At 39.9% G+C, this 25,974-nt stretch overlaps 1 protein-coding gene and 1 pseudogene across 1 annotated transcript; both read left to right on the top strand.

Moving 5' to 3' along the window:
• The first annotated feature begins 7,471 nt into the window (after window positions 1–7,471).
• On the top strand, window positions 7,472–8,150 carry LOC116334683 (claudin-4-like). Its single transcript, XM_031758172.2, has one exon. The coding sequence runs from the start codon at window positions 7,542–7,544 to the stop codon at window positions 8,130–8,132; it is 591 nt and encodes a 196-aa protein (XP_031614032.2). The 5' UTR covers window positions 7,472–7,541; the 3' UTR covers window positions 8,133–8,150.
• Window positions 8,151–14,841: 6,691 nt separating this feature from the next.
• Window positions 14,842–16,412, top strand: LOC116333026 (annotated as a pseudogene).
• Window positions 16,413–25,974: the final 9,562 nt, after the last annotated feature.

Here is a 25,974-nt window from a genome sequence, read left to right as displayed (position 1 = left end):
ATGAACAACCAGGACGTCATCTAGATGGCAGTAGGGCTGGGTATTGTCACTGATTTCTAGAATAGATTCATTTCCGATTCACAAGGTCCCGAATCGATTCGATCCATGATTCGATTCAATTCGATTCGATTCAATTCGATTTGAATCTGGGAAATTTTGACAGTCAGAAATATTATAATTCAGATCAGTACATTGACATATTTTTGTATCTATAAAAAGGAAGCTGACACACGCAAGACTTTATCAAAGGTGTGAGCGTCACATCAGATGCCTTTGTGTCAAAGTAGGTGAAGATAAAACACAGAAAAACATGAAGGTAGTTTTCCTGGCCTGGGATTTTATAAAATATATTCTGCAATACATCAAAAACGACAGAAAACCATTAATCAACATATGAACGTTACCTCTGACGTTACAGCGGTTTTATTAGAGACACGGCTAAGCGTTTTGCATTTTGCATAATTTTAAAAGTTTAAATTTGTTCAGTATTGAATGGCAGAAATTAGGTTTTCTTTTTAGGAATGCGTAAAGCGAAAAAAAAAAAAAAAAAAAACAGCGGCCGACAGCGCTGTAAACAACAGTAGAGTTGTGCGTAACAAACAAGCGAATAATGCAGAAAACAGTACACAGAGAGAGAGAGAGAGAGAGAGAGAGAGAGAGCTGTGCATGAAGTGTGATTTTATCGTGGGTGAAGCAAAACAGTAAAAGTCAGAGGGAATTCATGACGATGTTTACGTGAAGCGTATAGTTTGGATCTTCTTTTGCTGCTGGTTCAGTCAATATTGTTTGGAGAGAGATAAAACTAACAGCTTTAGAATCAGCGCAAAAAGGGCGTGAACAGAAAGCGCGGACCCGCCGACAGATCAGAATCAGCGAGCTGTCGGCTTTCAGCCCGACCATGTCCGTGCAGTTGTTGTGCCAAAAAGTGATTGTCTGCCAGAAAGTGATTGCCATCCGCGGGAGCGCACGCAGCCGCTTAAAGCTGTAGCGCCCGTCGGGTGAGAAAGGCGACATCTCACTGATTCTGATCCGCGGGTCCGCGCTGTGTGTTTACGTCCTTGTGCAGAATCCGTGTACCTGCTCTCATTTACTGTTTTAGCTGTTTGGTGGTTGTTGAAATTTTGTGAGGTTTCACCTGAGATTCTGGCGTTTTGGGCAAAATAAATTTATATTAAAAAATCGATTCAGGATTTTAATGAATCGATTTCACGTTATCCAAGCCAGAATCGATTTTAATCGATGAATCGATTATTAAAACCCACCCCTAGATGGCAGGGTAACCTATTCCTTGATGATCCACTTTGTCCTCGACGTCGGTCCGTGGAGTGCATCCAACCTCAGGCTAGCAACGGGCAACATTAAGTGTCGTGGCTAAAGTCCTCCTATCGGCTCGTCAGCACCCAGCGAGACGGCTATCTATACTCTCTCGCTCCGAACGTTCACTTAACGGCCAAACCCAGCCTAATCCAACTGGAAACGGTGGAGGGTCTTAAAGAAAAGCGCAGCTGGAGTTAGCTCTCGCTCCAACTCCCTGTCCCCACGCTATCTACCTCGACGGTGGCCTGCAGCAACACCAGTTGCGGCTCGCGGCTACACAAGCCAAGCTTCGCACACAGAGCGAAACTCCGTCTAAGCTTGCTGCAGTTGCGACTTCTGCTTCACTGACCCCCAGGGCTGGACTGGGACAAAAAATCGGCCCGGGCATTTTGACTAGAGACCGGCCCACCAGGATAGAGATTGAAAATGTGACGTCATTCAGGGGTAAAACCGCAAAGGATTCTGGGAACTTGAGGCAAGAGGTACTAGCGCACGCAGGCTTTCTATTGAACTCAGTTACACAGCGATAAAAAGAAAAAAATGGCAAGAAGCTGTTGTATTATTAACTGCAATAGCCGGTCGCATGACAGCCACGGGAAGCCGACGGGTAAAGAGATCGTTTTTTTTATCGGATTACGTCCTTCAAGAGAAATTTTTTAAGCCATGTTTCTGAAGTAAGAGCCGACAGATGGTCTGGATATACCAAATATAACGTCTCAGAACACTCCAGCTCACATGTTAGTCTGCTCCAAGCATTCCCACAAAAGTCAGTGTTTTGTAGTAGTTAATACGTCACTTTTCTTAACATAATTGGTGATATAGGTTACAAGCAAGTCTGGCACTGAACAGAAATTGTAGCGCTATGCTTCTTTGTTTAATGTGCATAAATAGTGAATTGTCCTGACACAATATTGCGTTTCGCTTCTCTTATTACCACGGTACATTGACAAAAACATATACTTTTATTCACAGGATAAAACAGTTGTTTTGTATCACTAATTGTCCAGTGCGATTACAGCAAACAATATTATTGTCACTGCTACATTTCTGTAATGGTACCAGAAATTATTTCCACTACTAATTAATTACCGTTGAGCTCAAAGGTTATATTAATGAACGGTTAACGAATGTGTATTTATGACGACGATTTGTGAGACTGGTAAACTTACCTTTGTTTGTACGATGGTCTTTCATTCTACACGGTGCATTTCAAGGTCCTGTACCCATCCGTTGGTAAACTGTACCTGGGCTTGTTGCAGTGACCTCAAGTTACTAAAAACTTCATGAGTGTATGCACTCACTCCAAGAACCGTATAATTATAAATCTGAGCGTGGTGAAAGTTGGGCAGCACGCTAACGTCTTTTGTCCACTCTGTGTGCTCATAAGGGTCTGACCCTTTCACTCCTTTGATTTTTTCCTGTATCTTTTCTTTGCCTTTTCGTCGAGTCTGTCTTTGTACGGTCCGGCATTATTCTCCTTAGTTTTGTACATTCCTTTTTTGTGCGGCAAAGAAAAATCAAGAAGGTATTGGAACCAGAGAATGAACATTTTGCGGTGCTGCAAATGCTTGCATTTGATGCGGTACTTGGATTGTTTTGCCTCGAGTTCCCGGCATGCAATGCACGAAAGTCACGTGATCTGTCAATCGCTATAGGAAAAACCTTAAATTAAGACCAAGAACACTAGAGGTGAGACATGATCATTAATTAATATTAAAATTAATAAATGACAGATTTAGTGATATTTTCATAAACACCTCCTTTCCTTTTTTTGTTCTGCATTTTCTTTAGTTCGTCTATAAGATTGCTAAACAAGGGGGCGGGTGCATCCGGCCTCCTCGGCTGTAATTGGTCCAGCCCAGAGTCGATCATGACCAATTGGCCAATCCAACACCTTTCATTATATATACACCCTTCCTAAAAAAAAAAAAAAAAATCCATCGGCCCATAAAAACAAAAAATCGCCAGCGGCCCACCGGGCAAATGCCCGGTATGCCCGATGGCCAGTCCAGCTCTGCTGACCCCACGGATACCCCTTTTGGGCTCAGTCGAACCGTGAGGCTTTTTTAATGTGGCTGGCCGTGGCAACACATGGGAGACAGCTACTTCTCCTCTCCTCGGCTCCACACATCCACACCAGAGCGCGCGCACGGCTTCTCTGACTTCTATTTGATTTTCTCTCACCTTACCCAGACAGGCCACTTGAGGCACTATATGGCAGCTACAACCATCTACATGCATGTGCCCTTACATTATAATATATCAGCTCCCTTTTGTCACTTAAAATATGTTTACAGAACTATTTTTGCATTTGTTGCAATTTCAGCTGTCCTCTTGGCCAGGTTACTCTTAAAAGAGACATTTTTAAATTTAACAAGAATTTTTTTGACTGCATAAATAAAGGATACATAAAAGTTTAAAATAACCAATTGTCTGTCCTGAATCAGTCTTATTAGGTAATGTTCAAATAGTTATATCATTCCAGTGTTTTCAGTGTGGGAGAAAGTACTCAGGGCCTTCAAGTTAAACACTATGAAAGGCAGCAACAAGTTTAATGTTCAGAAACCTAAAGTATGTATCAGCAGCAGAATGGAGCTAAAAATAAATGTTTGTTTCAGTTCTATGAAGATTTGAGTATTTTGGATTAGTAGCACTGCTGTGTTTGTTGCATCATATTGCTGTAATTGTTTATATGCTTTATATATTCTGAGGTAAGTTGATCTATAGTGTTACATCATATTCTATAAGGATGTTATGTGTTTGTATACTTTCTGCCCCGTTTGACCCATTTAGCAAAAGCCAGCCTGTTTAAGGCTCTGATATCTATTCTGTATGACTTAAAAGCAGTTATGACATGGTCTGATTTTCTCACCCAATAAAGGAATAATTAATACAGAGGTTCCCAAAGTGTGGGGCCCGCCCCCTGGGGGGGGGGCGCAGAGCCATTGCAAGGGGGGCGCGGTATGAAAAGAAAAAAGAGAGCTTGGACACTGTGGACAGGTTTTTGACGGGGCTCCCACACAAACGCAAAGCAGGAGATGAAGCATCGCCAAATATGTTTCCAAACCAACTTCCTTCCAAGGTGGTGGGGGGGCGCGAACATTTTTCTTGTAAAAAAGGGGGACCTGGCAAAAAAAGTTTGGGAACCACTGAATTAATATATCAGTCTACTCTTCATTCTATCAGAAACAGTTATCACAGCTCATACATTTTCTTTTTACACATATATGTAAGCATTGAGCCAAATTTAGTAATGCCACAATATTTGTCTCTTATATATAATACATCTATATATACACTGTCAAAGATACTTGTCTTTGAGTGAAGATTTAAGGTGACAGGAAATATAAATAACTGTAACTTGAATCTTTACTGAAGCTCAGTATTTGACAGAGTTCAAGTTCACTGCTGTAATAACCACTAATGATTAATATAATAACTTTAATATTGGCCATATTATATTTACATTACCAAAGTGAGAGGACTTTAGTCTCATGAACAACATTATCTAATTGTTATTTACTAGCTAATCTTGAAATGACTGTTCAGTACAGAAATGAAGCCCAACAATCATGTTTTTACAGTCCTGTGGTCTCAGCCTCAGATACTTATCAAATCACACAAAGCTCACAAAGCTCATGTAGAAACAAACAAACAAAGGAACAAAATATGTTCTCCTTGATTTCTGTCAAACAAAGTTGTATGACACGTTCCCAGCTGTTAGTATCATGGTTGCTAGACAACCTGGGGAGCGCGACGGAGGCTAGACCATCCCATTTCACAAGCCTACAAGCCTCGCACTTCCGGCCTTAGCGATCTTTGAGTACGCGGCCCTTGAGGACCGTTAAGGCTGCGTACTTTAAGGTTGCAGTCCCTGAATTGGGATACAGCCACAGACAGGGAACATGAGGACACAACAAATAAACATGGCCGGTAAACCAGCGGGGACCGCCAGTCCCAAAACAGACCTGCAAAAGTACAGAAATCCATAACGCACACATGAACCATGGGTCCCCAGACCCAGGCCCATGACAGGAGTAATACATCCTGTTGATTGGAGAGGTGACCTAGTACCTGATTGTGTTTCTAAACCAGGGCTGGCTGGCTGTCTAACAGTGAAATCAGATTCTTAAATAAGACGGGTAATCCGTGTCAATTGGTCAGGGAATGCACAAAATTACATACGGGGGGCAAATTCCAAGCTCCAATTGAAAATATTCCTCAGAGTCTTGTGACTGAAAACATTTTGGTCTGTCTGTAGACTCCTATTTTGCCAGCGTCCATACAAGGAAGTCAATACATAAATCTATCATTTCCAAGAACCTAATGAACAATGTAATGAAGTTTGACGACAAAATGGATTCTGGAAAACACATGCAGGAAACCAAACATGTTGTATTGTTGTACAAACTTTACTTATTTGTAATGTAAGTTGTATTTTTATAATTATAATTATTATTATTATTTGTAATGTCCATCCATCCATTCGCTTCCGCTTATCCTTTCCAGGGTCGCGGGGGGCGCTGGAGCCTATCCCAGCTGTCATAGGGCGAGAGGCGGGGTACACCCTGGACAGGTCGCCAGTCTGTCGCAGGGCCAAATTCTACTGGAACTGGAAAGTTGGTGGTTTGATCCCTGGCTGCTCTCAGTCTGCATGTATTTTGCATTTTTCTCGTGAAAGATACAAACCCAAAGTTTCTCTAATTTCATAACATTTGGACTTATTTCTTCTTAAAGGTGACCACTTTTATGGGGTAGGTAACTTCAGCTCAGCATGTTGATTCATGAATTGTCTTCGCTGCTACAGTCCTCCGCTTATAACAATGCTCTGCATTAATAAAAGCGTTTAGTTAAAAATCAGTGATGAATGAAGGGAATAAACAAGTAATTTAGCCAATACTTGACTGAATTATCACCTCAGTGAAGTCTGACAGTAACATTAATATAAAACTTGCATCAAAAAAGATGGCTTTTCAATAATACTCATTTTTTTCTTAACCTTTTTCCCCCCACGTTTCACATCAGCATGAGAAAACATTGACAACCTGACAAAAACTCAGGTCTTTGTAAGTTACATGTGGGTCTAACGTTTAAAAGGAAGGAATCAAACAGAAAGAGGAACCAAAACCACACTCACGTAGAGAGACACAGAGGGGCACAGAGGGGAATTCAGGAGGCAAACAAAAGAAGAAAACTCTTAGTAAAATATAAACATAAAGATTACGATAAACACACAACAATAAACATATTTAACAGCACAAACAAGGAGAAAAAAATAAGAGAAATTAAAAAGATTAATGATTGTTCTGAGCATTTCATGTTGCACTTGTGGTGGCTGGTTTGTATGGTTGTTTCTGCGAAATATACATGTTGCCACAGTGAAACTGGAGCAAAGAGGACCACATGTGGTTCTTATTCACACACATTTGCACACATTGCATGCAGAGGCCCCTGATCTCACAAATCAGATTCCTTTTTATTCAGTTTCACCTTTTTTCAGAAAGACCACCAAGTCATAACTAGTCAGCACAGTCACAGTAAGATCTTATGTTACAAAATCCACCGGCCCACAGATGATTGCTTGTCTGATGATCATGCAAAGTGAAATCCCATGAAAAATATATCCCCGGTGCACCAATACACTCAGAAAGTTACATTGGTGTACTTGGTTTACATTTTCTATGGGCTTTGAGCAAGGCTAGGCTGCACTATTTGCTTACGAATCAAAATCAGCATCTCAGCAGGGAACTTTTGGCCACTCTCCATGAAACACACTTTATTGTTCAAAACTTTTTTTCAACAAGTTGACCTACAACCATCAATAAAGTCACTCTGAAAGTCATAAGTTCTTCCTGGAAACTCTATATTACTATCTGCTGAGAATACATCTCACACATTTCAGTGATAATGAACAAATTTTCTTTATTTGCACTGAATTAACTTACTTAGTGACTTAGTGACTAGTTTGTCATGAAGTTCTAAGTATTAAAAAGTTAACAATAAAAATATAATTGTAATGAAGATGTAGCATTTTTCATAATTCATATTTAGTATGATCCAATCAAATACTACTTGCATTTTTACAGTTACAGAGGAAACCACAGTCAAATTCTGAGTACTAAAACCAATTGATAACCACTTCCTTCTGAGCTCTTCAGATAAATTAGTGAACCTCCTTTGAACACATCATCTTTGGTCCTTGGAGAGAGTCACAGAGCTTCATTATGGTGGCTTGTGAAAGACCACTTCTTGGCCTGGCTTTGGCCTGCATTGGCTTACTGGGGAGCATCATTAGCTGTGCTCTCCCCACATGGAGAATCATGAGAGCCTTCAAAGATTACGAAATGCTCTTATCCATTGTGGAGGGTTTATGGAAGAGATGTGCGATCTCACCAACAGGTGAAATGCAGTGCATGGGGTACGAGTATATACCGTTACCTGAAGACATGAAGGCTGCCAGAGCACTTATCATCATTGCCATTATCATTGAGGTCCTTGGGATCCTGCTTGGTGTGGCTGGGAGAAATTTTATGAACTTTGTGCCAGACGAAAGGCAAAGGAGGAAAATGGCTCTGACTTCTGGAATTGCCTTCCTCATTGCAGGCTTCTTTGTTCTCATACCAGTCAGCTGGACAACCAACACCATCAATGATCATTTTCATCCTACCCAGTCTCCTTATGGTCCTGATCATGGGGTACTTAAAAAGATGGAGTTGGGAGCCGCGCTCTACATTGGCTGGTTCACCACCGTCCTTCTGTTCCTGGGAGGAGGCCTCGTCTGCAGCTCCTTTTTCCGCAGAAATGGAACTGAGTAAAACATCAACTCTGTGTAAGCAAGGCCTTACTTATCGCTTTTTAAATAAGGCCTACTTTTATACATCGAGCAGTTTTTTGGAAATAAGAAAAAGGTTTTATGAAAGTTTTCACCTCAAGTTTGTCATTTGAATGAGTAGATTAACAAAGTATAAAATCAGATTCAAATAGAAAGAAATATTTACAGTTTGATTGTGTAACTTGCTTCTGAATGTATTTTGAGGTATCCTACACCATTATAACCACCTTTCCTATTTTTTTTTTTCATTTCTTCTTTTTGTTATTTACTCTGTTATGTGGAGACAGACTTTACTTTTTATTTTGGTAAACTGCTATGATTTCCGACTATGTATCCACTGGTTTAAGTCTATGTTTTTTTTTATCTTTCATTACCATCTCTTTATTAAATTGACTCAAAATTGATGATCATGGAATTGTTTTTACATTCTTAATATAAATATATTTGATTGATTGTTTACAAGTAAAATTTATCTCAAATGAAAATTAATATTTCTGAGCATGTAAAATAATCTTTTACATCTCTTTTTGGTGTCTTTTTTTTGTTTGCTTGTTTTTTTTGTTAAGCGGGCGATCACATGCCAGCGGCCAGCCGGGTTCGAGTCCCACTCGCAGCCCTTTGCCGCATGTCTTCCCCTCTGCCCCTGCTTTCCTGTCCTCTTTACACTGTGCCTATTGAATAAAAAGTTGAAAAAGGCCAAAAAGAAATATTACAGAAAACGGTCAATAACATGTTATGAATGACTTTATAAAAGACTTATCATTTGAGAGTTTCACATTGTAGAGTAAAATGACAAGATGATTTAAAAAAGTGTTAACAAAGACCACACTGCCAAACTTGACTCGGTGTGTTTTTAAGTTTACAAATGATACATTAAAAAAGACAACTAAGTTTTTAGGTTTTTAAGTCGTGGAAGACAAGTCAGAGTTGACAAAGTGTCAATTTCTGTACTTAAACACATCTGTTGTGTCAAACAGTAACTACCAAAAGGATTTAGTTTAGACTAGAGAAATTTCAAAAGTTTTTTTGTTGAATGTTGTCATAAAATTTGTAATTACAAATAATATTGAATTATGTTTGTGGGCAATACTTCGTCTCTGGTGTAATAAATGCTATTAAGCTTATTGAAAATGAAGATTCGTGTTTGTTTGGGTTTTTTTTTTTTTCATAAATTACCACTCCTGACTTATTAATAAGAATAAATAAACTTGTTGCAGGTTTGTTTTGTGTTTTTGTTTTGTTTTGTTTTGTTTTGTTTGTTTGTTTTGCTTCAAGCTTTGTTAGTCACCCACAGGCTTTCTGAGGTCGATAGGAATTTAAACCACACACAGGTGTTCAGAGAGTGGACGGTAACTCCACTCTCTGAACACAGCGAGTTTCCAAGCACCTGTACTTCTTAAACTCGACGCTTAGTCCAGTCGGCTCGATTAGGTTTAGACTTCAAACACAAAGTCTAAACCTAATCGAGCATCCCATCTTTAATTTTAAGAGGTGTATTTTATTTAGAGGCTATCATCATTAAAGCCGATGTCAACAATGTTCTTCGGTTCACCGAGATTCCTTTTCCGCAGGCTTTTTTGTGTTTGTTTTCTTCGAGACAGTTGTTTACTTCCATTTTACAGAAAAATGAAAGAAAATCTAGGAATTTATGCACATTTAATACATTTTAATATGTTTATCAGTATATTTGAGAATAAATGTAAATATATGTGTGAAAATGTAAGGAAAAACAATCACGTGTACTTGTAATGCTGTGAAGATATATTCACATTTCTCTAATTCAGATCAAATATATTTGCATTACTCTTTATATTGTAAGATAAAAACACTACACTGGTAAACTGACACAAGCACTGCAACACTACAGTTTTATGCTAACAACAGCTTTTTGAAGGACTAGTCCTGACTTTCACCAGCGCAAACTCTGTTCGTCTTAAAGATTCAGAAGCTAAAACGATGCGCTTCAGACATAAACGGAATAGAAATGCTTCTGTCTTTTGCTTCATTTGCCTTCAGGCCTCTGGTTTTACAAATAAAATAATGTTAAAAGCACAGTGACACCACAAAGAGAAAATCATACTTGGTAGTACACGTCTAGTCTGTCAGGGTTTTCTTTCTTTGTCTTTCTGCACTAGCTCCATTTCCCGTAAGTGTCAATTGGTGTTTCTGGGCTTGCTGTGTTCTGATGGTCTGCCCACAGGAGGACTCTTCCTGCTTTAGAGGAACTTAATGCTCCATTTCTGAATGGAGTGATTACATCTGGTATAAAGTTAAGTAGTGATGAGCAAATGAAGATTCCTGAAGCAACTGACTCTTGTACTGAAAAACGAATTACTCAAAGCTTTTCAACACAGTTCTCTTTACTTTGGTGACATCTGGCGGCCAAAAATATTAAGAGCAGCTTGAATCTACAACTTGAAATGAACTACCTCATTATAACTGTACAGAGCTGAATCTTCTGTTTAATATCGTGTGACAGTTCTGTCTAATATTGGGCTACCGCTGTTACAATGTATTTTGTTGGGTGAAAAAACGATGTTTGATTAATTAATAACAATAAAATATAACTATATGTATAGTGTGTTTCTTTTGCATGTTTTAGACGTGGGGTAGAAGAACTGTTGCTCTTATATTTATTGCCAAAAAACATTTTTAGTATATAAAATATATTAATGCAATTAAGAAAGTATGTGTTTGCCACCTTTTTGAGCTCACACAGGCTTAGTGCCTGACCCCACTGCTGCCACTAAAGCAGTGTAATTCTGTACAAAATGCTGTTTTCAGAACAAATTATTAAGACAAATTATTTTTCTGTTTCTCGTTTTTGTTTTTGATTTTTTAGTTTCCAACACAGATAGGAAACTTCTGCATTTAACTAGAACTTTAAAAAGGTTTCCTGCAATCATCAGTCATCTCTGTTTTTGAAGTATTTTTTTCTTCAAAAATTGCAGTTCCACCAAATTCACTGCATTACAGTGGTGTAAAATAGACATAATTTAAAATATACCAAAGTAAAGTTCACGCTAATTATGTGCATCCAGCCTTTACATTATTGGTGTTGTAGACACTTACATGTGTCTTATACATCTCAAAACCAGTAGATGGCACCAAGCTACTGGTGTATGTAAGTTTGAGAGTTCCAAGTAATAAACAGAAAAAGAGAGCGAACCAAACAAATTAAAAAACAAACAAACAAATGTGTCTGCGTGGCACTGTGTGTGTATGTATCTTTTGCACCCTAAGGGAGCAACATAACATAAATTTGCAACGTGTTGACAAGTTAAAAGACTTAAAGATGGTCCTTATAGAACATAAATGTGGGAACACAAGAGGTAGGGCAAAGTGGGGTGATTTGTGCCAGCAGGTAAGTTGAATAATCCCTTGGGAACCAGGGAACCATACAAGAAATTGGTCATGTGACTCCGCATTTTTGAAGAGTCAACCATTTCACTCATCCTGCAAAGAAGAGAGCCCTGTTGCATGAGAATTAAGCACATTTAAGTTCAAAAACGATTTTTGGCCTTTCAAAGTAAAATTTCCATGATCAAGGTTTTTTGATTGTTTTGTCTGAACAGTTATAGACAAGTCTGAAAACATTTCACAGATGTTTTCGTGCTTTGGTAAGCTACACTGCGAATCTATACACCTAGCATGATGTTAGCTAAAAAGTGCTGGATGATGCTTTTTTGTCAAAATGGCAGGCTTGGGTGATTTGTGCCAAGGGGCCTGATTTAAGTTGTGCCAGTGGCACAACTTCACCAAACTTATAAATATTTTAAATATGTTATTTTATTGTAATTGTAGATTGTATTTTTTACAATTTATGACTTTGACATTATTAATTTAAGACCAAAAATAGAAATAGACCGGAGTTATAATGGGGAGGACAGGCAGGGTCAGGTTGGGTTAAGTGTGCATATATTAAGAAAAAATAATAGGGAACATGAATAATTATTTCCCCACGAAATGCTCATTGTCAGTTATCAGAATGCAGATAGCTCACAGAGAAACAAAGTTGGGTACTTATTTAGAGAGTATAGCTTGACATATGTAAATATGAAAATAATTGCGATTGTCATTGGGAACTTTGCAAGCAAAACCAAATCATACAAGTACGGTGGATTGGTTGATGGTGCCGACACTGTTTCAAAGTTTTTAGGTAAAGTAGTAATAGGTCTGTGAATGGAAAACCCATCTTCACTTTCAAAGAAAATGATGATGGAGTCATCCTAGAGAAGATGTCCATAAAAAAAGCAACTTCCCACACCACAAAATCTTGGCGGTACAGCCAGAAGGCAGCAGTGGGTAACATCAACAATTTGATGTTATGGAGTCTGTGAAGAGAATTGCAGTTAATTTTGTCTTCATTTGAATTTCATTTTTTTCTGAACATGAGGTCATGTGACTCTAGGCCTTGTTTAAGAAAGCTGACTTTTGATGGGCTCATGTGGTAGAATTGGCTTGTATAAAATTGGCCTTTGATGTTGTGAAATAACCTTAAATAAACCTTAGATAAGTACTTTTGTGTTAAATTTGTCTATCCTTTATATAGCATTACAGATAAATCAAAATATACTGTTTTACTTTCATAATCTGTGGCACAATTTACCCCAAGCTATTCTCTCCAAAGGCACAACTTACCCGGTGTCACGATCCTGGGTCTTATGACCCAGTGTTTTGAGTTTTAGTTCTTTTGATGTTTATAGTATGTTTAAGCTCATTAGGTCTCCTATGTTCATTTGCTTATTAGTTCCCCCTTGTGTTTTCAACCCCGTGAAGTCTCCCTTGCCCTTCATGTGTTTCATGTCTGTGAGTCTTATGTTGTCAAGTTCACGTTGTCATGTCTGCGTCTCATTGTTTCCTGTTTTATTTTGAAGGGGTCCTGTGTTCCTATGTTCAATGTTTTTAGTTTTACTCTCTCCTTGTGACGTTGTTAGGTTCATGTGTGTCAGCTGTTTCTCCATGTGTTCCCACTTCCCTCATTATCCTCCTGTGTGTATTTAGTCTGTGTGCTTTCAGTCATTCCTTGTCAGGTCGTCTGCTCGTCCACGTCACAACCAGGGCTGGACTGGGACAAAAAATCGGCCCGGGCATTTTGACTAGAGACCGGCCCACCAGGATAGAGATTGAAAATGTGACGTCATTCAGGGGTAAAACCGCAAAGGATTCTGGGAACTTGAGGCAAGAGGTACTAGCGCACACAGGTTTTCAATTGAACTCAGTTATACAGCGATAAAAAGAAACCCAAAAAATGGCAAGAAGCTGTTGTATTATTAACTGCAATAGCCGGTCGCATGACAGCCACTGGAAGCCGAAGGGTAAAGAGATCTTTTTTTTTTTTTATCGGATTACCTCGTTGAAGAGAAATTGTTTAAGCCATGTTTCCGAAGTAAAAGCCGACGGATGGTCTGGATATACCAAATATAACATCTCAGAACACTCCTGCTCACATGTTAGTCTGCTCCAAGCATTCCCACAAAGGTCAGTGTTTTGTAGCAGTTAATATGTCATTTTTCATAACATAATTGGTGATATAGGTTACAGGCAAGTGTGGCGCTGAACAGAAATTGTCGTGCTATGCTTCTTTGTTTAATGTGCATAAATAGTGAATTGTCCTGACACAATATTGGGTTTCGCTTCTGTTATTACCACGGTACATTGACAAAAACATATACTTTTCACAGGATAAAACTGTTGTTTTGTATCACTAATTGCCCAGTGCGATTACAACATATAATATTATTGTCACTGCTACATTTCTGTAATGCGTACCAGAAATTATTTCCACTACTAATTAATTACCGTTGAGCTCAAAGGTCCTATTAATAAACGGTTAACGATTGTGTATTTATGAAGACGATTTGTGAGACTGGTAAACTTACCTTTGTTTGTACGATGGTCTTTCGTTCTACACGGTGCATTTCAAGGTCCTGTACCCACCCGTCGGTAAACTGTACCCGGGCTTGTTGCAGTGACCTGAAGTTACTAAAAACTTCATGAGTGTATGCACTCACTCCAAGAACCGTATAATTATAAATATGAGCGTGGTGAAAGTTGGGCTGCACGCTAACGTCTTTTGTCCACTCTGTGTGCTCGTAAGGGTCTGACCCTCTCACTCCTTTGATTTTTTCCTCGTATCTTTTCTTTGCCTTTTCGTTGAGTCTGTCTTTGTACGGACCGGCATTGTTCTCCTTAGTTTTGTACATTCCTTTTGTGCGGCAAAAAAAAAAAACCCAAGAAGGTATTGGAACCGGAGAATGAACGTTTATGCGGTGCTGCAAATGCTTGCATTTGATGCGGTACTTGGATTGTTTTGCCTCGAGTTCCCGGCATGCAATGCGCTAAAGTCACGTGATCTGTCAATCGCTATAGGAAAAACCTTAAATTAAGACCAAGAACACTAGAGGTGAGACATGATCATTAATTAATATTAAAATTAATAAATGACAGATTTAGTGATATTTTCATAAACACCTCCTTCCTTTTTTTGTTCTCCATTTTCTTTAGTTCGTCTATAAGATTGCTAAACAAGGGGAGGGTGCATCCGCCTCCTCGGCTGTAATTGGTCCAGCCCAGAGTCGATCATGACCAATTGGCCAATCCAACACCTTTCATTATATATACCCTTCCGAAAAAAAAAAAAAAAAAAATCCATCGCCCATAAAACAAAAAATCGCCAGCGCCCACCGGCAATGCCCGGTATGCCCGATGGCCAGTCCAGCTATGGTCACAACTTCAGGTATCCATGTCAGTTCACTGTGTTTAAGGTTTTTTCATGTTTAGTTTTAGTTCACCCAGTTTAGGTTATTATTTAGTTTCACCTATGCCCTTTGTTTGTACCTTGTCTCCTGGCCTCAATAAACAGCTTGTTTTTTGTTAAATCCACATCACGTTCAGTTTTTGGTCTGCGTTTGCAAACACATACAGTCTGCCTCAGCCAGACTGTGACACCCGGCACCAGGGGCAAGTTGTGTCGCAAGACCACTTTTTTTTCAGAAAGCTATATTTCTTAAAAAGGATATTTCAGATCCACAGTTATTGTTTCCAGGGATGGCCAACATCCTGAATTATATGTACGTGTTTTATTTGGATTACATTGCTCTCATGGCCTCACTTGTCTTTAAAGTAAAAACTGGCACAACTCACCCCACTCTCCCCTATAGAGACGCCATGTGCATAAGATGACACGCCCCGAGCCAGTACCTCAGCAGACTGCAGTGAATTCCTCTGACAAAACCTCAGATGTCACAGATTTCTCCAAAGATAACTGGTCCCTACAGGACAGTCACTACAAACATTTATAGAACATTAAACATTAATGTAATGTTTTTCTGTTTAAACAGAAAAGTATTGAAGAGAACTCAGTCTTAAACACATTCAGCAGTAATATTAATCAATTTAACACTGATGATGATCTCTGCCTGCCACAGTCACCACATACATTTTATAATAAAGTGCATGGAGCCCTACTGTCAATATTTATATGAAAAATCAGCGTATCACCAGTGGGAGGGAGCCACAGTCAACTTCTTCCCCGAGCATAAATAACCCACATAAAACCCACTTGCTGCTCAGATCTTCTCTCACAGATAAATGACTACTCGAGGACACACTCTTTCATCTATAAAGAGAAAGTTTCATTAAGACGGCTGGTTTAAGACACCTTCTAGGCTTGGCCTTGGCCATTGTCAGCTTTGTGGGGACCATTGTCATCTGTGCTCTTCCACAGTGGCGAGTCACAAAAATCTTCCGGGAATCGAGCATCGTTGCTTCCCAAGTGTTCACTGAAGGTTTGTGGAAAGTCAGTAGTACCTTTAGTGCACAGATTGTGGCGTGCAAAGAGTATGAGAAAACACTTTTGCATATAAGTCAAGACCTGGAGGTTGCTAGAGCGTTCATTGTTATTACTGTTATCATTGGTGTCTTTGGGATCCTGCTTGGTGCTGCTGGGAGCAAATTTATCAACTTTGTGCCAGACGAAATAGAAAAGAGCAAAATGGCTATGGCTTCTGGAGTTGTTTGTCTCATTGCAGGCATCTTTGTGCTAATACCAATCTGCTGGACCACCATCACCACCACCACCATCCAGAATAATTTCAACAACTTTCTGCCTCATGGCACTCTGGAACTGGGAGCCTCGCTTTATATTGGCTGGATCACCACAGCACTTCTGTTCCTGGGAGGAGGCCTCCTCTGCAGCTCCTTTATCTGCCAAGATGGAACTGACTAAAACGTTAAGTACGCCAACCCTTGCTCTTTGTAAAAAGCCTTATTACAAAGAGCAATTATTTAGTTACTCATATTAACCTAAGCTTAGAAATCCATCAGTCTGTTGAAAACAAAGGCTGAATGAGTAGAATAAGAAAGTCTAAAATCGAATTAAAATAGGCAGAAATATTGGCAATTTGAGGATGTAAATTGATTCTTGATATATTTTGTTGTATTTTATACCATTATAGACACTTTTTCTTTTCATGTTTATTGTTTATGCTGTTTACTATAAAATTGTGGACACAGTTTTCCTTTTTTTTTTCAAAAGCATGTGCATTTAAAACTTCTATAAAACATGATTGTGTGGCTTAAATCCAGATCTGATCTTTGACTTTTGCTTTATGAAACTGGTTCAGTGGTGATGATTATGTTATTCATTTGCAGCTGCATTCAGAATATTTTTCTGCAGTATTTGTTTAATTAATTATTATTCTTTTGGTTAAAGTAAAGTAAAATTGTCACATTAAGATGCCTGTTCATAAGAGCATGAGATCATGTTTTGGGGTTTGGGGCATTTTAAGTTTTGTTTAGTTTTTTAAAGATGTCTTTATGTTGGCTGTTTTTCTACAAGAAGCCAAATAAAAAAAATGTTTGTTTGTTTTGTTTTTTTAAATGTATTGCATCAGGTAAAAGACAATACATTTCAGGCTTGATGAACAATGTCATGAACACAAAATACAGGCTGGATGCCATTGCCTTTGGTACAGTGATAGCTAAAAGATTCATCCTTATAAGGTGAAAAGACGTGTCATTGGCTACTCTTCATTCAATGGAGAGTGTGAGTGGGTTCACGGAGATGCGACACAATTTTCAGGGTTTGTATGTGAACAATGTCAACAGCTCAACATGTGGCAATGCCCAGGAAGTGGAATGATTGCTTTGTTTTATTCATTATGAGATGAATGATGAGAGATTATGAGAGCACGCTGTGTGTGCCAGTAAACATGCGTAAGATAAAACCAGAAATGAAATTGTTTTGAGCCTGACTAAAAGGTTTGGTGCGTAATGTGTTGATGGCTTTGTGTGGTTCTATTTCTCATACTATATCCTGCTGCAGTGATACTGGTTTTCACACATGATATTGTTTTTCTCATCTTTCTGTCTCTGCTTCAGAAATACATTCTGTATGCAATAATTATTCCCATGCATTAAACACACACAGAGACTACTGATCTCACACATATATAAAGTTCTTAATCATAGTTTCCCCTTTAATTTAAACACAACATTTCTGCAGAAGGATTGAGATTAACAATAAATAACACAAGACTCCTGGCAATGCCGAGTATCTTATAAACATGTTTTAAGAGCCGTCTTTTTCAGCCATCTTGTCCTTGTTGTTAAATGTTGGTTCCAAAATATTCTCAAAGGATGAATATTATGAGAGATTAGAAGCTGTCATTAAGACGTGACTTAGGCTAAATTTCTGAGTGACAAAGCTATGATGTAATGGATTGCATTTTATAGAGGAATGGCATATACCTTTATATCTGACCACTGTTTGCTAGCACACACAACATTGTCTGTCTCATAATGAATAAAAAGGAAGCATTAGTCCCTCATTTTTTCCACACATGCCTAAAGTTTCACATTTATATCATTAATTTCCTGTAGGCTGCATATGATAGACAGTGGTTAAAAACTCTGCTTTATTGGTTTGATATTAGAAATTGCTGCCCATGCTTTCTGATTGTTTAAAAACACATCAAATGTCCAGTGCCTAACATAATGAATAAAAAAGTTTCAAGCCATCAGTGTCAAGGTTTGCTGTGTGGCAGGCAGGATGTAGGACCCAAGTGCAGGACTCTAACACAAAAGGTAAACTCAAAGCAGCAGCTTTATTCGCTGGACAAACTCTACACTAATAAAAAACAAAAAAACAAACAAAAAAACAAGAAACTAGAAACATGAGACTTAATGCAAAAACTAGGAAACTAAACTGGGAACATAAAACTAGGAAATACCAGGTGCACAGAGGAAACACAGTCAGCACAGAGAGAAAACATGATGATGTGCGACACGACAACAGATAGAGGAAAAACACAGGGCTTAAATAAACAAGGAGTAAGGAGTGAATGGGAAACAGGAAGGAAACACAGCTGGGACTCAGTGGTGGTCCTAGCCTGTTTGGCGCCCTGAGCGAACATTTTCTTCTTTTTTTTTGCCGATGCTCGTGATGCCGAGCTTTTCACACAAGGTTGAGAAACTCCATTATATGAATATGTAGAATAGAATAGAATAGAATAGAATAGAATAACCCTTTATTGTCATTTTACAGGCAGCATGGTGGCACGGTGGTTAGCACTGTTGCCGCACAGCAAGAAGGTCCTGAGTTCAATTCCACCATCAGGCCGGGGTCTTTCTGTGTGGAGTTTGCGTGGGTTCCCTCCGGGTACTCCGGCTTCCTCCCACCGTCCGAAGACATGCAGTTTGAGGGGATAGGTTAATTGGATAATCCAAATTGTCACTAGGTGTGAGTGTGAATGGTTGTCTGTCTGAGAAATGTAAATACAGGAGGAATAATTAGAAAACACATAGGCGCACATTAGAGAATAGGTTGCAGAGTGTTTGGAAGCAGCGCAAAGGACTGAGTAGAGTCTGTGTGTGAGTGGCCTGAGTGATAAAGGTTACTCAGATCATGGCTCAGATTGGTTGGTGCGTGGGCAGGACAGTGTTTGTTAACAGCCTGAAAGGCCCAGGGGAAGAAGCTGTTTTTGAGTCTATATCAGTGGAGAACCAATTCCAACAAGCCCATAAAGAGCCTGGGACGGTGGTATAATGCAGACCTCAATGATACGTGGCAACTAGAACAACTAAGGCAGAACTTGGCTGATGACCTCAAGCGGATTAACAACACTGCACTCCCAGGGAAACTGAAGCTCTGGTGCTTCCAGTTTGGGTTATTACCCAGACTACTGTGGCCATTGAAATGTACAAGGTCTCACTCAATCATGCCAATCACCTAGAGAGGCTAGTGAGCTCCTTCGTTAAGAAGTGGCTCGGACTTCCCAAATGCCTCAGCAGCGTTGGACTCTACAGTGACGGGATACTGTCATTGCCTATCCCTAGCCTGGTTGAGGAGTTAGGGGGTTATGTGCAAAAGTGAGGCTTGAGATGTCACTCACGGACTCCCGGGACCCAATAGTGAGAGGCACTGCTCCCACCCTAGCAACGGGGAGGAAGTGGACCCCAGCCACATCTGTGCTACAGGCGAAATCTGCTCTTCAGCATCGTGACGTGGTGGGTCACGTCCAACAGGGCAGAGGAGGATTTGGTCTTGGTGCAGTAAAACCTCAGTGGCAACAGGCATCTGTAATCGAATGTCGAAAAATGGTGGTTGAGGAGGTGCGTTGACAGGAGGAAACAGCCAGACATGCCAGAGCCGTGGCACTGGCCAAGCAGGGTCGCTGGATGAATTGGGAGAGTGTGGAAAAGAGGAAACTCTCATGGAGTGAAATCTGGGGCATGGAGTCTAACAGACTAAGTTTCATCATCCAAGCGACATACGATGTGCTACCTTCCCCAATAAATCTGCAGCTGTGGTTTGGAAAGGACCCATCCGGCCCCCTGTGTACAGTCCCAGCAACACTCAAGCAGATCTTAGTTGGTTGTAGGACTAGCCTTACTCAGGGCAGATACACATGGAGACACAACCAGGTTCTCAGGTGTCTAGCTAAGAAAGTTGAGTGCAAAAGAAAATCCATCAATCAACCTTTCACAAACCAAGAGGAGCGTCAGTTTTCATCAACATTTGTCCAGGAAGAAGACAAGCCGAGGACAAACCCCTCAACCTCAGACCTTGGCCCGGTGAAGGTTGCCAGGGATTGGCAGATGCAAGTGGACGTGGATCAGAGGCAAATTTTTCCCACAGAGATTGTAACAACAACTCTGTGACCAGACCTCGTCCTTTGGTGTAACTCCCAAAAACTTGCGTACGTCATTGAGCTGATGGTATAATGGGAGGAAAAAATTGAGGAAGCGTTTGAGCGTAAGAAGCTGCGATATGCCAACTTGGCAGCTGAGGCAGAGGACAGAGGCTGGAAGATCAAGGTGCACCCGGTGGAAGTGGGGTGCAGGGGCTTTGTTGCCAGTACAACGCAAAACTGCTTAGAGAGATTGGGATCAGAGGACAGGCGCAATATGCAGGCTATAAGAGAATTAGCTAACACTGCTGAGAGGACCAGTCACTGGCTGTGATTAAAAAGGGCTGACATCACTTGGGCAGCTAAGGCAGTCAGCTAGCCGCGAGAGAAAAGAAAATATTCCGTCTCTCCTCTCTGCTCTCTCCTATCTTGTCCCTTTTTGTCTTACTTCTCTCTATCACCTTTTCTATCGCTTTGAAGAAGTTAGGCTCCATAAATGCTAAAGAGGTAAGTATTATTTCTCAGTTGCAGTGAATAGATGGAAGAAAATAAACTGTAGAAAACTAAACAGAAGAAAGAAGAGGAGAAATAACAATTTAGCATAAACCAGTGACACACTCCGGGGCCTGATCAACCCTGGCAGGCCCTCCTTGGATGAGGGTGTCTAGTGATAATGGCCGAAACACCCGATGAATCCAAGGTCCACTACTGACGATATGTCCCAAATCTTAATATGATAATCTAGATCAGATCTCTAATCCCCCCACAAAAAAATGACAGATTAGCTTGGGTAAAAGACCGAAAGTTGAGGCACATAACGATGTGTGCTGCTGGTAAAGTTTCTGGGCTGCCTTTCCTCATAACAGCTATCCCTCAAGATTCTCGCCATTTAAAGCAATGCATTATCAGGGACTACAACATCTAGTTCTTTTACTGAATGAATTAGAAGTATAGACGTTGGTTGCTCAGTTAGAGGCCTCTTGCTGTGGCATCTCCTGTTGCTGTTGGGCTGGGAAACTACTACTCCTTCCCAGGTGCGCACACTACAAAAATAAACAATAGAAGAGGTATGTATCGCATTGTTTGCAGTGTTGTTAGTCTTGGGCCTAAACTATTCTGATGTGGGCTATTCGTAAGGTAGAAATCACTGGGATGTTGGGTCACCTGTTGCTGCTGGGTCAGGAAGCGCTCTCTACGGTCCAGGTGGAGTAGTTTACCGGCCAGGTATGTATAAGCTGCCCTTTCCCATGCACTCGGCTTTGAATTTAAAGTGGTGTTCCACTAAATGCAATTTGTCATTTTACAGATATTGTAGCTGCTGCCGCTCTGCGGGATGCCCTGCTGGTTTGCTTCTGTTTTGTTTCTACATTATTTTTTTTTGTTCGTTTCCAGTTGTATTGCCTTATTTAAATTTGTTTAAATTTACTTTGCTTTGGTTTGTCCATTGGTATCGTTTGGGTTTGTGGCCTGCTGCTTGCACAGCAACTGCGTTTGATTCCCTAATTGGGGGTTTTAATAATTTTAATGTATATGGGTGTGTGTGTCTGAGGTGGGCTTAATTTTGCAATTTTTATTTGATCAAGCATTTTTAAACTTTTGTAATTTTGTTTTTTTTGTTTCCAAATGGTTGCTTGATTAATTGTTAAAGGATTTAACAAGTATAATTAAAGTATACACTTAAAGTATAATTTCTCCTGTGTGTGTGTGTGTGTGTGTGTGAGACCCTGCTGAGTTCATACACTTTTTTTGTCCAGGCCGAGAGCTGAAGGTGATAGAGGGTCTTCCGGGTAACTGTTCCTCTGTGCTGTGTGTGTGGTTGGTATAAGGTGTCGGTAGCTAAATTATTACTGAAATGCTCTGACACACTAGCTGAAAAGGAAGGTGTTTCCTGAACAGGACAGTGAAGAAGGACAAATTAGTACATTTCAAACTACTACACTGATGCCTACTTAGCAACCTGCTAATAGCCTAAGTCAGGGGTCGGCAACCCGCGGCTCCGGAGCCGCATGCGGCTCTTTAGTCCTTATAGTGCGGCTCCGCGTGGTTTGGGAAAATAAATTAGAAGTATTTTGCTGAAGTGTATTTTATTTATGTTAGTTCTTTTAAACTTGTAGTTCTAAATTGGAAAATTATTGTGATATTGAAATATAAATATAAAATTATATTCTATTATTTTTCCTCGCTCAATATAAGCGTCACACTCGTGAAGCCGGTATTCCACTTGAAACACCGTGCATTTATCGAGACTTTCAACCCCAGGTAGGCCAATTATGGATCTTCGGATCCACATTATGTCGGCAGCTGTTCTCCACCGTGAACTATGTTAAAGACAAACACTGCTCACGCCTCACAGACGACAGATGACAGCTTACAGTCCTGCGTAAACTGACTTCGCACAGCACCGATTAGCAGACGCTGTGCGCGCAGGGTTCAGGATCAGAAGTCCCATTGTAAACACATCACGGCAGACCCGACGATGTTTGCATAAACACGCTTTTGAGCATCTCTATATTGAGCACTTTTCACACACGGTTGTTGTACGCATACAGCCAGCTGTAGCTTCGCAGCTCACAGCCCGACACACACCACCAACAACAACAGCAGAGAGAGCACAGACTTTAAGGCGGCGAGGCCTGATTGCGGGTGCCGCTCAGGTCCGTCCGCCTCCCCTGCAGCGGTGCTGCAGACCACGCCCGCCCTGCCAAGCGTGCGAGGTAAAATACATATTTAGGCAGAATTTTACAAATATCTATTTTTCATTTTCAGCAGCATAGAGCTTTTTACCAATTATTTTTAAAAGTCAGGTCAAGGCTCCAAAAGCCCAAAGGCGATATAAGGGTGGCGGCTCACAACAGTTTTTGTTTGCTACATGCATCATTTTAGTTCAGCTGGGTGTCTTTCCTTTTGTTATATTTCTTTAAGAGTTCAAAATGTGTTGATTACATAAATAAAATGTAATTTTCTCTGTAGCACTTCATGGATTTCATAAGCAGCACACCTTAGTTGTTCACACAAAGGTAAAAAACAATATATACAGTGTTATCTTCATTTTAGATGTCAAAAAGTATTTGCGGCTCCAAGTGTTTTCTTTTGCGTGGAAACCGGGTCCAAGTGGCTCTTTGGGTGTAAAAGGTTGCAGACCCCTGGCCTAAGTAAAGCAGCCACATTACTTAACAATATATTAGTCTCAGCAGAGACCATCAGAACTCTGTCAAATGCGACAGCCGTGGGGCAGCAAACCGTTGCAAGTACCAGTGTAGATTACCTGGATAGTCACTTGGCATCTCTCTTTCCCTCACGTCAGCGTAGCGGCTTGTCCATGCCAGCGGCATCTACAGTCAGGAGAGAATGTGCACCTGCACCATGTTATTAAGCTCAGCAATGCTTCGGCAGCTGGACATCAGGTACCAGAAGAAAAAGGTAGTTACAAATGAAGTTTAATGAGTTTGTATTCACATGCTTGAAATGGGGCGATATTTAATAGTCTGATATTTAAGACTATACCAAGGGCCAGATTTAATAAACAGGGAAAAATAGCGTGTGGTAACAATCCCCAAATAAAGTTCATAGGTGTTGTGCACTATTTTCTAAATCACTCAGTTCATTTAGTATCAAATTTAGTAAATCAGTTTGCGGATTTGATTTATCGTATATACCTCCCCTCCATATTTTGTACATTGAGAAACGAAGTCCCAGAAATGCATGTCACAGGGTCAGTCAAAAATCTCTAAGTTCCATCTCTTGCACGCAATCTTGTCACTGCATTGTTTATTTTAAAATACCAACAACATTTTATTTTATTTTATTTTTTATGTGCTGGCGCAAAGCATTAGTAAGTCTGGCTCCTATGTACTGCAATACCTTAGTGTAACATATTTCTATAATCGCAAAGTTTCCAGTCTTATTTAATAACAGACTGCCACTCGTTATCACACCACCAAGGCAGATACTATATAATTCAGGCAGGTGCAGGGGGGCAGAGGGAGCTTGAGCACCTGCTTCTTTCCTCTTAGGTGCCCAAGAGACAATTAAAAAAAAAAGAAATGTGTGTGTGCGTGTGGAGTCCAGCCTGTGCCCCTCAACAATAACATTTAACTATTAATCACAATTTTGCTAAATAAAAGGATCTGGCTTGCATCAGTCACATGATAGCCACCAACCAATTCTCACCCTTGATGGCAGAGCGAATTCGCAAAGAGCATGTGCATCTTTTGCTGCCTGCAACGCAGACTGTTGCAACAAAAAACAGTAAATAGGGTGTACAGCGTACACTATAGTCTGTTGCATACAGGAGTATTAGGTTATTATGTACACTTTGGTAAATTGTCTGGTGACAACTGACGAATTGAAACAAATGGGCGTGCTGTGTGTGCAACAGCGCAACAAACATTATCTGTTCTTTTATTAACTGCATACATGTGCTGATCATTAGCTGGTAGCTAACTGGGTAAGGGTGTCATGCGTCTGTAGCTCTTTCCACTGTTTTAGGGAACATATTTCATTGTAAAGTAAGTTACAGGGCTTTTCACTGCCTTTCTGGAGGGCTTATATTTCACTAAAAGCTATCTAATATGCATATCCACATAATTATGAATTATTAGAATTACCATATTCAAAAACGCACTGCATTTTAAAGAAAATAAGTTAAGAAACAGTTTATATTAGATTTATATTTCACATATGACAAAATGCTGAATTTACAGCAGCAAATTTATTGTATCTCTACAGTTTAAACATTTAAAAAGCTTTCTGCCTGCACAGAGTGGATATTCAAACAAATTGATTTGTCGTAAATATATTACATTATATATTTATTACTTTATTTTGTTATTTTAATGACTTTATTATTATAGCACTAGGAATACATATTAAGGAAAGGATTCTGGATCAGCACCATGATGCAAACTTCTGGCCGTAGTATATACCGTATTCTGCAGAAGGTATAAAATGTCACTGTATGTGTATGTGCGTGTGTGTGTGCATGTGTGTGCGTGTTTTATGTGTATAGGTTTTCTTTAAATTATTACTCGTGATATAACATTATCCAGACATGCCCTGTAAGGTCATAAGGAGGAAACTGTGACAAAAGGAGCTGTGTGAGGCAGTGGATTTCTCACCAGCTGGATTAAAAAGAGTACAATAACACATGTACCGGTTGTTGCATTGCAGAGGTATTCAAGTATGAAAATGATAATAAAAACAATGTTTTGGTTCTTTAGCATTTTTCTATTATTACTTTATTATGGATTAGCGTTATTAAGTGTGGATGATTAAATAATAGATTCATGCAATTGCAAATTGTGCCTTGTTCTCAGATGGACAGCAAGTGGAGAATGATAGATCAGATGAGGAGACAGAAGGAGCAAGATGGTAAATGGACTGGTTCTTATATAGCGCTTTTCTACTCTCACTAAGCACTCAAAGTGCTTTATACAACTCATGCATTCACTCAATCATACCCATTCACACAAGCACTTTATCTAAGGTTTTTTTTGTGTGTTTCTATCTAACATTCACTTACATTCACACTCCGATCGATGCATCAGAGGGCAACATGGGGTTAGTATCTTGCCCAAGGATATTTGGCATGTAGATTGGAGGAGCCTGCGATCGAACGACCAACCTTCCGGTGTTGCGAAATCACTTTCACCCCGGTTCTTTTTATTCCTCGAGGCATCCAGAGACGGCACC

This window comes from Oreochromis aureus, linkage group 10 (genome assembly GCF_013358895.1).
Source record: "Oreochromis aureus strain Israel breed Guangdong linkage group 10, ZZ_aureus, whole genome shotgun sequence".
Classification (NCBI taxonomy): Eukaryota; Metazoa; Chordata; class Actinopteri; order Cichliformes; family Cichlidae; genus Oreochromis; species Oreochromis aureus.
Note: the sequence above shows the minus strand (reverse complement) of the source record. Positions and strands in the feature narration are given on the sequence as shown.

Excerpts from the sequence above, each read along its gene's own strand:
- LOC116334683 (XM_031758172.2), top strand. The coding sequence starts at position 7,542 with ATGGTGGCTTGTGAAAGACCACTTCTTGGCCTGGCTTTGGCCTGCATT.